This window comes from Saccoglossus kowalevskii, chromosome 11, assembly GCF_978046115.1.
Source record: "Saccoglossus kowalevskii chromosome 11, keSacKowa6.1, whole genome shotgun sequence".
NCBI classification, from domain to species: domain Eukaryota; kingdom Metazoa; phylum Hemichordata; class Enteropneusta; family Harrimaniidae; genus Saccoglossus; species Saccoglossus kowalevskii.
This window is the reverse complement of record NC_140651.1, coordinates 18,892,479-18,908,489: the sequence shown is the minus strand read 5'-3', so window position 1 is coordinate 18,908,489 and position 16,011 is coordinate 18,892,479. Positions and strand designations below refer to the sequence as shown.

The window sequence follows — 16,011 nt, the reverse complement described above, 5'->3', positions numbered from 1 at the left end:
TTTAGTCAAGGCGACCTGGATTTATGTTTTCAAGCAAAAAAAACGGTTTGGTCGGCATGCACGAATGGGTGATGGCATTGACAGTGACAATGGCTACGTAGGTTTCACGTACCCTAACCGTAAGTCACAAAATAATGAAGCATCTCCCACATCTGTTCCAATCCTTAGCGAAATTCTGTGTTCTATTGCAAATAAGATGGTTATTCCTGCTATGGATATTATTACTAAACTGTGAACTGATTTCTATACGGACTCGGAAATCGAGTACGCTAAGTTATTGTTGTTTGATCTGTGTAGTGAGCATAGCTCAAAACGTCTGATTCGCCGACAAGGGCATAACAAATCTATGAATAATGTACAAGATATTTTGGTTCTGTTGCAAGAGATCGACCCGGATCGGCTTAGTCTTTTCCTAACTGGCATTTTTTCCATTGGCCTAATAATATCTGAGAAAATGTACACTATGAAAAACGAATTGAATAGCGTCATCAGTGTTCAACAATTCCAAAATGGCTGTCACGTCATGTCAGCACAAATGAATTAAGCTGAAAAGTATGCGGAAAAGAGGTGGAAACTAAATATTCTCGACAAATTTATTTCTGTGACGTAGTGATATTTGAACGCGTTCAAAATTTAAGGTTAGGGTTAGGGTTTCGTTTCGTTTTGTGGAAAAGACTAAACCACCCAGATTATATTCTGTGTTTTGTAGCTAAAGACCTGTCGAGGCTACCACATGTAGATTATAATTATGTTGACCTATCATTATTATTGAACGATAACACTCAATCTAAAAAGGACATTTAAGCATTGAAAGAAGGTTTGAATTCCATGTCTAAATAGCATGGGAATATATTTGACGAACTTCGTTCAATCAAAGAAAAACTATTGGTTAAAGCTGACACAACTATGTTAATGAATGCATGTGACGACACTGAATTGCCTGTCAGGAATTCTCAAATTAATGAGGTATGTAGCCACAGTGATTATGTGCAAGTGACCAATAATGAAAGCTAATGTGTCATCACAGCTGTTGATGGTGCTGTCGCTAAGGAAGCTATAGGCGTAACTAATGTGGACGGTTTCACTAAGGTACGAAATAAACGTCATGAAAAACGTAGACAAAGTTATGCGGATGCGGTCGAGTTTGGAACTAACGGTTGCTATGAGTCCGATTTGTTACCAAAACCAACTTCTAGTGAAAATCGTGAAAATATTACCAAGAACTCCAGTCATCCACGTAATTGCTATGCTGTTAAAGGTTTTCAAAAATCGCGTAATTTTCTCATTGGCAGACGCAAGACCGAACATGGAATACCAGTTGTACGTATACAGAGGCGTATGAGTGCCTTTATAAACAGACTAGGTCCTGACTACTACTTGATATGCTTAAAAGCTGTATTAAGTATTATATGAATATTACCGATCTCTGTTGTGGACGCCTCGATACACGGTAATATACCTACGTCATTTTATGTGTCAACAACTGAAACGCACTTTCTATCACTCATGAATCCTGACTCTTGGCCAGAAGGAGTACATGTACGTACATTTTTTCAACATCGTACTTAATATAAAACAATGTCCACGATTAATATTGTCTCCTATAATTGTAGATCAATTAAATCTACTGCGCCTACTGTTAATAGATTATGTGAAAGTCATGACATTTGTCTCTTACAAGAACTCTGGCTATTACATGAAGATTTGGCTTATCTATCATCAATTCATATAGATTTCCATCATGCTTATGGTGTGTCAACAGTAGATACTGGATCTGGACTACTTTCCAGGCGTCCCTATGGCTGAACTGCTATCTTATGGAGGAATTCGCTTGGGGACTCGATTAAAATAAAGTCTTTTAATGATTCTAGTCTACTCGGTGCTGAGCTTGTATTTGGATGTGTTAAGCTTTTCATTCTATGTGTGTACCTTCCAATTAACTGCAGTGACAATTTTGACGAGTTCTCTGACTACCTTGGAAAATTTAATGCCATTGTCCAGGAACAAAACGCATCGAATGTATTTATTATGGGAGACTGGAATGCGGACATGAAATCCCAATTTGACAAGGAACTTAAGGAACAGTGTATTGATACTAATTTAATTTTATCAGATATTGAATTTATTGGCCAATCTGATAATAATTTTATATATATTAGTGATGCACATCAAACTACATCATCGCTGGACCATTGTGTCTCAACGATTAATGTGCATCACCCCATTGTAAATATTAATATTTTATATGATCATATTGCTTCGGACCATTTACCATTATCTGTGACTTGCCAAATCAAACTTTATATCATTCCGCCTAGTGATATCCAGTGACTCGTAACTCATATAACTCAAGATTTATTAAAGAACGTAACGATGATTTGAACGAAAAGTCTACTTATAACACAGATATAACATGATTCACTTACAATCGCCGACTCTCAATGTATTCAAAACATATATTTTTGTTTTCTTGTATCTACGTTAGACAATTATTTCACAACTTGTGACAAATAGTGCCAGTAAGTGTACAAGCAATCGTACTGTTATTGAGAAATACTGATTTGATCACGATAAATGCGCATTATTTTTTTATTTATGCTGTAATTATCACGTGCTTGTTTAATGAACGAGTCAACAGATCATTTCCCGTTGGCTGCGAGATCCTGCGTTATGCGTGAAATCGAACGAAAAAAACAGGACAAACAAAGGTCATAGTGTCGTAGTAGCTTCCGCACATCGCGTGGGGTTGTCAAACGCGAAAATATTTTTGGGTATTTCCCGGATTAATAATTTGCAATACACGTTTGATGGTGATTAATTTCGATGAAGTAGGAACATCTAAGCGCAATATTCCGCTCTCATAAATCGCTATTGAGCTTTAAAAAATAAACATAAATTCAAAATCCTCGCCTTTCACGCAATATGCGAGATTCTGAGGTGAGCGGAAATCGTCTACTTTGCATCATTCGCCTGTGATTCGCTCATTTCACTAATAATATGCACTGATGGATTTCTATTCAGTATCATGACTGGCTATATGCGGGCAGATTTGATATCTCAATGAACTTAGACTCACGACAACAGTTTATTTGTACATTATTTTATCACCAAGAGCTTTAGTTTACAGGGACAAGTCTATGAGAGTTTCGTATACTGGAGACGTGATTTATTCATAGCAACAGTGCGGGTGTGCTTAACACAATATAGCGAACGATCAGTAGTGTAAAACCAAGCACATTCATGAACCTCGTATTCATAATCTTGGGCTCCGTAAAAACTGAAAAATACATATATGAATAGTGTCCAGCAAACAACAATTTCAGCAATTCATTTTAGAATAACGATATACTTGAAATGTCGAATAATAGTACATGTAATAAATGATCGTTTGTCCGATCTGCTCAAAACATCTAAATTTCTCGACAACAAAATAAATCTTGAACAAAAAGGCAAAAACAGTTTAAATGCAACCGTATGTATTTACCTCATTAGCGACATGTAAAGTTTCGGGTTAATCGAAAATATTCGAAATTCACAGTGACATGACGAAGAAAGCTTCTATGTCCTGCACCACCAAACGACAATAATGCGCATGGGTACAAAAGGGCGAGTCACATGCAAAGATCAAATTAGTAACGAGTAAACGTATCCAATACGCAACACAAATTAAATAATACTATTTTATAGCGGAATGGCACATCACCAAAAAGGTGAAGCTATTCGGTCTATTTTTTCGCGAGACTCTCCTCACATCCTACGACAGAAATACTTAAACCTGCAACTAGAGGGTGGCAGCCATAATAATTTAATACAACGTTTTATATCGAGAACCTGAAATTCAAAGTCTCGAATTATTATAATCTCGATGACTGGCTTTTATAGATGATGAGCGACAGATCACACGCTTGTTCGTCACGTCAGTTCCCCACGATTTGTCATTACTTCATTCATTACACTTGAGCAAAACTTTCAAAGAAATCGTACAGAATCACAATGGTTTATGTTGTGATATGTTGTAAAAGTAATCGCCTCGTATGTAGAGGAGGGGAGAGAGGGCAAACGACACCATGGCAAAGGATTACTCGACACACATAAAGTTCGAACGCATCCCACGTTCCTACTTGCTATACTTAAATACAGCAGCTAGACCTTTGTCCTTAGCGAATAGTAAATCATGAATTATATTGCTATTACGCTTATCAAGTACTAGTATGCGAACGTCTCACATCCTCTCCAGTCCACTCTACTCTACTCTACCCTACATATTTTGCGGTAATCGATTCAAACCACGCGATATAATTTGACATGGTGTTATTATCTTCTGCCGGTAGTATTTTTTTACCGCGAGGTAAACAGAAGGCGCAATTCGAATTCAGAATTCAATTCATTGGAGTTGAACAATTGACATTGAACGATCTCCAGTTTTTCCCCGTCAGCTGACAAAAGTAATGAAAAAAAACATAATATATAATAACATATGCATGTGATGAATAAAAATGGTTTACATACATATGATTTATTGGATTCAAATTAAATATGCACATAAATAATAAGCTTAACAAATAGCATGACTAACGAGAACTCAAGTCCAAGTGACGTTGCTTCTTACACTCCAAATAGAATAACCCATAAACTTCTTATTAATAAAATATCCAGTGAGCTTATTGACTAAATCATATAAGAAAATGTATGTATATATATAAATATATATATATTGTACTATACTCAGTAAGTGAGTAGTCTCGTTGACATAAGCTGTATCTGGTATACGTAATCAAAATACGCCAACAATAGTGCAACCATATACCTTAAATCCCAATACTTTTTTAACTATTTAGTTTAACACAGGGAATGTGATCTATACTATATTTCTGAGATTATTAATAGATGTCATGATCTGTGCCTTCTCTCATGCTAATCACACATTCCCATCACATGTTAACAATGAAAAAAAGATTTTCCAACAATCAAGTGATATAATATGTGCGTTAATGCAATAACATGTTATTACTTTACCTTTAAATCATGCCAAAACTATATAAATTATACAAATTTATTGTAGAATATTATTATCTATGCGAATACATTATTATGGTGTACAATTTCATTTTATAAGCCATTATATAATTATATAAACTGATTCTTGAATATATTGCAGTTAATAATGTTATAATCACACATTTGGCAACACTACTTGTTGTTATAATAGTTGGATATCACTTTATATTTCTTTCTCTCTTTTGCATTCTCTTCTCATTTCTGTCTTTGCCTTTTATCTCAACCATCATTATATCATCCACTGGACATGTGACTGTGTCTGCAGTCAGTTTACTAAATGAGTATACTTTTCTGTGAACGGAAAATACATTTTGTTAATGAGTTATTGGAGTCGGTTTTCTGCATCTTGCTGCCATGCATTACATTTAAGGACAAATGAGTTTTCTGAGATTGTCACTGATATAATACACCACCACCAAAGGCGGGCATATCGCGAGATTTTGCACGATACACATGTATAAACATATACAAACAAACTAGTATCAGGTTTGGATTGTACAACATTTTGTACCCGATTTTGGCGGTGATTTATTGTCATTGTATTAAACCACCTTTATTTCAAATGTAATTCTGAATTACGAGATTTATTTTAAAGTATCAATAACTATGTACAAATGTGATATGACACTCAAAACGCTCTATTTGCAACAGTTGTAAAATAACAACGGGCCCAAAAACTAGCATACATACATTATATATACATCGAACGTTGGAGCGAGTTTGCACTCGTATCTTGGTGTTGCGAGGATGATCTGTGCCGTGTGATTTTCTTTTTATCGGCATCGGTGATATGTGTAAAATTGTCTAAATCGATATAATTGAAAAGAATACAGACTCCAATTAATCCTGTATGCCCATTGCGTTTTGAGGGTCGAACACATTTTCTGGTTACGAGCGAACCATTGCAGACGGCACACATTTTTGTCATCATTTGCGATGAAAGCCATGTTACTGCATGATTTACCCCTACTGTGTATTATTCACGTTTAGGGTCTACTTCTGAACACGAACAACCGTGATATGAGGTTATTTTACCAGGACTTACATAATTAAAAACGCGCTCTTGCACAACCGGAACGGGCGTCTAAAATGCTGGCATAATATTAAATACTTACTTTCCAAACATTTCACCATCCTGAAGCGTCTCTGGAAGTTTGTGATGACGTGTTTCCGGTAACAATAATGTTAATAACCCAGCCACAATAGACGTTGATCCAAATATGATGAGTGGTAATGGTTCCCACAATGCTTTGATTAATATCATTTGTGGTGCTAGAATTCCACCTATTCTACCACACAGCGATGATAGACCCATTCCGATGGTTCTGAAGTAAATTATTATTATTTTAGTACTAAGGTAGCGAGGGGAGTTTGATGACGTTTTCGAATAAAGAATTCTCTGTGTGTTGTCTCATTCACAACCGCAATCCAGCGTATATAATTGAAAAGCCTAAGTATAGAAGTAAAAGTGAGCCCAAACTGGACAGTCATTGCATGCATAATTACCACGTGACTACACAAATTACGAACCTTGTAAACATGACTAAATCCGCGATTGCTAGAGACCACTACGGAATTTCCGGGTGAAATTTGCGCCATGCATTTTCCGTAAATTATTAAATTAGTATTATTCGCATTTCCGTAAATACTGATACACAAATTCGAAAATTTTAAACATTACTTAATAATTGTACCTGACAGGGGTTGGGTAGATTTCACCTGAGAATACGTATAATATATTGAAAGCAGCTGTAATAGCGAATTTTCCAATCATCGCTAAGGCAATGCCAATCCATTCCAATTTACCTGAAAAAATAATATCTAACTTTGAAAGTATTTATCATCTCTACTTGTGGATTTTGCAGAGATGGCAATTATTCATTTGTCAATGCACCTCTTTCCACTCTAGTAAATGTTACGTGTTTTCTATTATTGTCAAAGGCGCAATTTTACAAAGCTAGAAACAAACAGATGTTTTGGGTATCAATGTGTATAATGATTTATGTAAAAATGACCAGCAAGAGATTTTTAGATATGCTCCCATATCTTATCCCATTATTGGTGTGGCAGTTGTAGTAAATGTGAACAGTGTGTTGCTGGTTTATGAAAATGTTTATATTGATAATTGCATACAACACCCCCAACAGTAATGTTGAACTATCTGCAGTATATTTACATCATTCATATATCCAAGATATACATGTACTTACAAGACGGGGTGAATAGAGTAAGTATACATGCCACTCCCCCAAGTATTAATGACAATGACTGAGACCAACGTCGTCCTAGTATAGTTTCAGGGAGAAGTATAGCTAAAATAATGGCTGGCATTTCAACTGCGCCTGAGAGAAAGGCGTTCAAATAGTCGTTGCCTCCAAGATTTGAGGTGTTGAGTGATAGACCATAGTACACCATGGCTACGGTAAACCTGTTAAAACATAGTGTGATAACATATACATATTTATCGCATCTGTCCACTGATAGAAAAGCAGTGTAGTGTGGCTCAAGTTTACATTAATGAACGACAATTGTAATAAAATATATGTCCTACCAAATATAAAATATGTTGAATGTTTTCTTCCTCATATTTGGCAAACGGAATAGATCAAGAACGTTTCCCTTCTCTTCTTTATTCTGTACAGAACACAAGATACATTCAATGAATTCGACTCATAATGATCCACGCGGTGATAGATATAACTTGAGATAAAAACTTTCCGTTTCAACATTGTGATATTTTTTTTCGTTTTGGAGGAAAATGGAGTTATTGTTCTCCATTCAGCTTCTTTCAGTGATAATTCATGACAAATAAATATGCAAAAATATTAACGTGTAACCGGTAAATACATTTCGTTATGAAGTAATCTTAATACAATTCTGAATTTCAGTTTTTTCTCAAAAAACGGAAAGTCTTTTTCGTGTTATATGTGAATTGTGTTTGTCAAAAAAACACATTTTTGTTAAGTAGCACATTATTATATGATGTTATAATATTATAACTAATATATTTCACATTCCTGTCTATTTTGGTGTGTTTGAAAAGATACATTCCATTCATAGTATATTTAGGCATTTGGTGTATTCGCTAGAAATTAAATATGTATGGAAACTTATGTTGTTCAAATTGCGTTTTTATATTTGGTACATGAACTATCTGCTATATATTAACTACAAAGCGTAATGACCTACCTCTGTTTTTGTTTTTCCCACATCCTTTGACATCACACAGTCCGGAAGAATGACCTTGTTCACTTTAGCACATTCTCTGATAATTTGTTCAGCTTTTTCATTTTTGCCGACTGAAAGCAGCCATCTTGGAGACTCTGGTACAAACCTGAGTAAAAAAATACTTTACATTTTTTTCTGGAAATTGATTGTGAATAGTAATCGAGTGTGAACCTATTGATCATTCAATTTTTACGCAAAATGCAATTGCTCTTGGAAAAATGTTTTATTTTATTATTTATTTTAAGTCACAATAACCTACTAAACAAATGTGTTACTGATCATCTAATTTGTCTAAATCTTTTGTTTGTAATATATAGTGTAATTGCTTCGGATAACAGTGGCATGAATTGTAAAACAGAATTCTCTTGGCTACATAATTGTAGAACATTATGTAAACCGCTATTGTAAATCAGACGTCTGGAATTGATCAGGAAACTAAGTTTTTTTAAAGTTGAGGTTGGCCAAAGAAGAGTTTCGAAAATACAACATAAACCATAGGATGGGTCTCTAACAACTGAGCTGAGCGTACAATACATCTTATACTTAAGTACCTTTCAATTTTATAGTTTTCATTTTATGGTATAATAAAGAAACATTTATATGACTGTGTCCAAAAGTGTAGCGATAACTTTCAGAAAACTTTGAAGTGAGTGTTTCCACTAATCACGTAACTTAGTAAACTTACCACCAATATGATAAGAATACAGCCGCTGGTATTGATATGCATAATTGTAGTATCCACCAGTATCTTATAAAGTTCGCTAACAGAGCAAAAATCATATATCCCATAGAGGTGAATAGTGAAACAACATTTCCAGCGAACACTCGCTTTGATGGCCCTACAAACTCTGTGACTGTAGAGAAAAGAATCAATTTGTATATATGCATTCAATTGCAGATTCCATCAACACAAACACATTATCAATATATTTGTAACATAGTATGGAAAATATGAAATGCCTAATGGTATTTTAAACCACAGCCCCGCAATGCGTCATGCGAAATATCAGTTGCATGGTCAGTTTGGTTTTTTACGAGGTACAAAGCTGTTATCATGCCAAGAAGGGTATTAAATCACTGTGCTAATATTTTACACTACACTAATATCTGCTTTGAAAGGGCTTAACATTTAAATATGCCACTCAAACTAGTGAGGGGTTCATTGCCAACAGGGGATGGGTTCCTATTGTTGATGCTCCGAATTACTTGTCGTTTTTTCGTGACCTTGTTTAAGAAAACCGCTGAACAGATTAGTTGACCTCTTCCAGTAGGAAATCTGTATTATTGTATTTACTCTATCTCATGTGCAATAGTTATAAAGAATACAACATTTAGTAGTCACGTGATTTGTTTTTGTTTTCAAAACAAATTATTTTGTATTTATTATTGTTAAAGTGTCTGAACTAGAGTTGCTTGGTGATTTAGAATTCAGAATATAATTTGTCACTACTAATAATGCATGTTTAATGTACAGGAAATTGAAAGCTAGAAATTGTAATAATAGTTTAATTTTGTGTTTCATTTCAGAACTCGCAATATATTTGCGTTTGAGTGAATCTACCGGTGAGGGCGCAAATACTATTGACGATCTAATCTGCTCGAACTGACATTTTTCAACAGCTATCGCCCTAGTAAAATAATACAACTCGTAACATGTTCTACTTTGTGACAACTGAACTATTTATTATTGTAAAAACAGCCGACCGCGGTCTCCCAGTACAGTGCTTACGGTTATTAAATTCGAAAAGGGTATTTTTAAATGACAAGACAAACGCAAAAATAGTTCTTTTTCAATCTCATTGACTTAATTTTCTTTGTGAATCTCCCCGGTGCACTAATCTCTAAATCTCGGTAAATATGTATCTCCTTATAAATCATCATAAACCTTCAGAAAAGCCATTTTTAAGCATGAATACCCCTGCTCCAATTCAAATGTCCACCCGGAACAAACACCTATGCAAATATTGTGTTACATTTATGTATGTACAAATTCAACTCATAGCTATGTAACAACGGATTCGACTCATAGCTCGGTTTATGGATGTGACAATAGATTCGAATCATAGATAGGTTTATGTATGTGTCAAAAGATTCGACGCATAACTAAGCTTATTTATGTAACAACGGATTCGACTCATAGCTCGGTTTATGGATGTGACAATAGATTCGAATCATAGATAGGTTTATGTATGTACATGTGTCAAAAGACTCGACGCATAACTAGGCTTATTTATGTAACAACGGATTCGACTCATAGCTCGGTTTATGGATGTGACAATAGATTCGACTCATAGCTCGGTTTATGTGTGTGTCAAAAGATTCGACTCATAACTAGGCCTATTTATGTAACAACGGATTCGACTCATAGCTCGGTTTATGGATCTGAAAATATATTCGACTCATAGCTCGGCTTATTTGTGTAACAACGGATTCGACTCATAGCTCGGATTATGGATGTGACAATAGATTCGACTCATAGCTCGGTTTATGTATGTGTCAAAAGATTCGACGCATAACTAGGCTTCTTTATGTAACAACAGATTCGACTCATAGCTCGGTTTATGGATGTGACAATAGATTCGACTCATAGCTCGGTTTATGTATATGACAATAGATTCGACTCATAGCTCGGTTTATGGATGTGACAATAGATTCGACTCATAGCTCGGTTTATGGATGTGACAATAGATTCGACTCTTAACTAGGCTTATTTGTGTAACAACGGATTCGACTCATGGCTCCGTTTATGGATGTGACAATAGATTCGACCCACAGCAAGGCTTGTGTATGTGTCAACAGATTCGACTCATAACTAGGCTTATTTATGTAACAACGGATTCGAGTCATGGCTCTGTTTATGGATGTGACAATGGATTCGACTCATAGCAAGGCTTGTGTATGTATCAACAGATTCGACTCATAACTAGGCTTATTTATGTAACAACGGATTCGACTCATGGCTAGGCAAACAGGCCCCTATAAAATTATAATGTCTGCAAAAGGCTCACAGGAATAAACTCACAGTGTTGCTGTGCCCGCTATGCACCCCCTCTTGCAACAACCACTCCCTAGGCCCCGAATTGACCCATAGCTCTGACCAGGCCCTAAACGCCCATCCGAATCATGTCAATAGTTCTTCATCTTTCTTCATAAAACAACGAATGACACCAACAGGAGTTGCATACATAGTAACCATAAGTAGCTTGTTAGAGTTTATCACACTCCACTTGAGTGCAAAAACGGCTGAGAATACTCGCAATGGGAGTAGAATGTTCTCAGTATATGTATGCAATAGGGGGTGTTTTTTCTTCAATATGTCTGCTCTAGGGTGTACTAAATTTACATTGCGTCCGCAATAGGGGTATGATTTGCCAGTGTGCTGCCAGCCCTAGGAGCCTAATATTTTTTTAGCAAGAACGCACATGGTGTAAGGTTTTGTTATAGAGTGACCCCCCCCCCCCGAGATAATATGTGACAACGACAGGTTCTACATCAAACTTATGCATGCAATGTTTCTTAGCCGCACATCTCATCTGCCACAAACGTACATGGCTTTAAAACGCAATTGTATATCTTACCTAGTACGAAAGCGATAATCCACACGCCAATTACACCACTGCCAATAATCAGTCTAAAGATGGAATATGCGATGATATTCGGGGAAAACGCGCATGCGCTACCTGCGATACTTATGCAGCTGACTGCCAACATCAACGATGGCATACGACCAATTCTGAAAATGTGAGCAAACAATACCTACTAAATACGTGACAAACTTTATCTGTATAAACAATTACATATATTTAGTTTTGTTACCAGTGTTCAAGTAATAAGATAAGCTGTTTATTCATATGATTGTAATGTGTACGACATAGCTCTGTCTTTTATAATGTGGAATCCATGCATCGAGAATACTACTATGAATATATACTAAATCGCTGCAACATAAATATACACTATCTATGTTCATATTAATTTATTATATTGCATTTTGTGAACATCCATGTGGTTTGAGATAATATTTGTTAACCATTTCAGCGACACTCACGTATCAGATAGAGCACCAAAAATTATTCCTCCAACCAATAATCCCAGCTGGAACATAGAGGATGATAAGGCACCCAGAAAATAGCGATTACAAACCAAATCAAACTGTAAAAAAAATGACCAGGTGATAAACACAGAAGTAAGTTTACCAATTTGCTAGTTTATTGCCCAAAAATTGGTTTACTTTTCGTCACTACAAAATCAGAATTATTCTTTAATTTGTGCATCAAATGCGGGAATACTGCACTGTAAATCCATTTGTCATAAAATTTGACACATTTTTTAAAATAAGACATTTTCGCTGTTTTGGAGTAATACATTTAACAGTGTTTATAGTTTGTCCTCGCTTTAAAAACATTTAAGGTTTATAATCTGCATAATTATGAAAAGTGTATGATGTACACTTATTATCACAACACTTTCAAAACTGATTTTACTAAGTACACATGTTTTGAAGTGTTTGCACTAGAAATATGTACGGAAAATTATTTATTATTACAAAGTGTGAAAAGTGTATAATAGCAAAATATATCGATTGGCGCGTTTCCGGACCAAGCTCTTTGCGCTATTTTACAGTAACCAGTATAATGAAATAACTATTCATTACTAAATATTAATAAGGTAATTTGTGTATAACATTTCAAGTGAAAAACATTTTGTCTAGAATAATAATCGCATGAAGCAGTGTTATTTAAAATAATTAAGTGCAGCTGAATGTAAAGTTCTACCAGTTTTAAGCGAGATATGGAAATTTTAAAGTGGAACAGAGGGAATCAATTCGAATTACATTTAGCGATTCAAGAATATAACTTTTACCTCCGCAATTGCTGTAAAAAAAAAACAACACCACGATATTCAAGATAAAAAATGAAGAAAAACTTTCAAGTTTGTACCAGAATCATGATTGTCTTGAAATAGAATACTTGTAAATTGTATGGCTTGCTCTGGCACTTAGCAAGGTGGTTCAAAATGTTTGGATTTATTGTGTAATACTTCTCGGAACGACAATGTCTTCGGTTCTTCGAATGAAGATCATGTAGACTCAAACCACTCGTGTTTCTTGCATTTCTATGCTCGATCGTCAAGACTTGTCATATGACATTACACATTAGGTTTCTCTCGCGGACAATCCACTAACGCCACGACACTTCACCTTTCGCTGTCTATCTAATAATAACACGTTATCGTAATCTGCATTTGACTATTTCTCGGCCGCTTTCACTTGACAGAGTAACTGTTTTCTATTGACTGTCGACTGATACTGACTGAGTCACAAAGGGTATTTATACGGTTGCTTGCTGAAATTTCTGGAAGACATTGTGATGTTATATTTTAGATTGACGTATAGTCTGGTTACTTACCTCCTGATATATCGATGATTTGTACTGTGATCGGTCATATTTCCATCCATGATTACATTTTATAGTTTTGTTGGAGTATGACAGATTTTCATAGCGTTCACAATTACTGTGAACCAAACCACTACCACACTGACTAGAGCTCTCTTCTAATGGTATACTGTGATTCTTCATCATATATTGGCAGAACATTACTGTGTCGTTCAGATTGCATTCGTCTTCATATTTACCCAACTCTGGAACATAGCACCAATGGTCAGTCTCAGCCGCTAAGAATACTTGGGCAAACGCATGAAATCCTGGAATTATATATATGAAGCATAATAGAAAGTATGCACGTTTCTGGTAGAGTCCAAACTCTCCCAGATACTCGAGGACGTCATCGAACTGCAACATTGCTTTTGTTTTTGTTCTAGACAAACTGGTGTACAACCCTCGTATGAGCAGCTAGCTAGATTATTATTAGAAGCCTCGTTTGTGAAAAGCTATTCTCATATACTTGTCTGTGTTCTGACACGATTAACGGAAATAAACGCAAATAGTTTAACATTACCAGGCCGGTGACGAATCTAAGTCAAGCGTATAAATTTGTCTATCCAATTTTGTTATGTCATACGTGGTGTGTGATACCCGGTATATAAAGTTGTACTGTGACTCACATATGAGAGGGACCTTTAAATTTAGAGGTACTTCGTATATATGGGTTCAGACAGTCTTTTCAATACAGGTCTAATAATATATGTCCTGGGAGCGATATCATGCTCATCTTAAACACATTCACTTCCCTTTAGTTTTCTGTTATCATGGGAACGGGCATCGTTGGTGAATATATATCACTGCAAGTGATCACTTCCACGGTACGTATAATTGCATGAATATTAATACAAAACCTTCCACTCTCTAAATTTATTTTATTGAGTTCGACTTTCGAAGACGTAGTCGACATCTAAATGTTGATCGTCCTTCTTGATACCAGATCTTGTTACTCTGTGTCCTCTTTATACTTGGAATTTGGAGCTTGGAATTTCTTATATTGCCCAGTCCTTCTTCCTTCTTCTTTGGTCTTTTCTACTCGGTAGCAAAAATACAACGTTGATAAATCATGTGTTATGCTTTCAGATTACGGAAAGTAAGATTAGTTGGCACATTTTGTCTACTCTACGTTTCATTATGGACGGTGGCCTGTAGTACTGAATAAGGTATATATACATCGCAGTAAAATGGCTACATTGTTGTTTTTATTCTGCATTTGACAACGAATAATAATATCAGTGAGGTCAATTCGTCCCTGACGCGAAGTCTGACGTATAGGGAATTCACTTTGTCGATTTGCGCGTATCATTCCTGAAAATTGCATCGTGGATGCAAGAACTTTTCCTGGACTAACTTTAGACGTAGCTCGATTTAGCATTCAGACCATTTCAGTGATTGTCATGGGATTTGTGATTATGTCAATATTTGTAGTGGTAATAGCTGTATTAATGTGTACTGTGACTAAATACTCCATTCGCATGAGAACTGATGTTGCTCCGAATGTATTAATGATGATATATTTATTATCTACCATCGATCGTGCTACTAATCCAGAATCCATTTTGAATACATTTGTTTTGACAGAGACTACTTCTTTCTTGGTCACTGATTAGGCTGTATTGTTTTCTTTGACGATTGACTGGTGCTTAGCTACACATCAATTAGTTTTGCGAAGTCTAAAATGTTTATAGAGTCAAAGTCCATTGCATCACAGGCAACTTTCTCTGAAAATGTGAAAAAACATTCATATCGGTCCATAAGTTTTTAATTTATACATGTAAAATCATTCCCACAATTGTTGTTTCCATGACAACTGTATCCATATCTGTACCAACATTTAAAGAGTTCGTGATCGTATCAGAGCAGCCCCTACTAGAACTTATGAAAATATTTTTTTTTACATTTTGAGCTATCCTCCTATCCAAAAAATAGACACCACTACTGAAAATATAACTTCATTGGTGTGGGTATGACGAACACACTTTCTTGAACTTGTAAATGAAGCCTAATTTAACGATTTTAAATATTTTTTCTAATGTGATATCAGTTAGAAGATATAGTTCGAATCATTAAATAATATTTAACATGTATAACGCAATACAATTAATAACACGCAGCGCACTGCAATGATTTTCATACAAAGACGAGATTTCTGTTTAAATAATATGGGAACCTTGTAGATATTCTACTTCTAGACAGGTCCATTGATGATTTGAGCATATCTAACATTATTATAGTAAATAAGATGCACTACTTTCCACATATAGTTCTGCTAATTAATTATTTG

General features: G+C 35.4%; 1 protein-coding gene across 1 annotated transcript; it reads right to left on the bottom strand.

The window, feature by feature from the left end:
- Nucleotides 1–5,216: 5,216 nt before the first annotated feature.
- On the bottom strand, nucleotides 5,217–14,087 carry LOC146736264 (organic cation transporter protein-like). Its single transcript, XM_085505239.1, has 10 exons — nucleotides 13,695–14,087; nucleotides 12,335–12,438; nucleotides 11,865–12,019; nucleotides 8,972–9,140; nucleotides 8,248–8,392; nucleotides 7,610–7,692; nucleotides 7,269–7,486; nucleotides 6,753–6,864; nucleotides 6,174–6,383; nucleotides 5,217–5,349 (listed from the first exon to the last, which is right to left on the bottom strand). The coding sequence occupies exons 1-10, from the start codon at nucleotides 14,085–14,087 to the stop codon at nucleotides 5,217–5,219; spliced, it is 1,722 nt and encodes a 573-aa protein (XP_085361365.1).
- Between the last annotated feature and the right edge of the window lie 1,924 nt (nucleotides 14,088–16,011).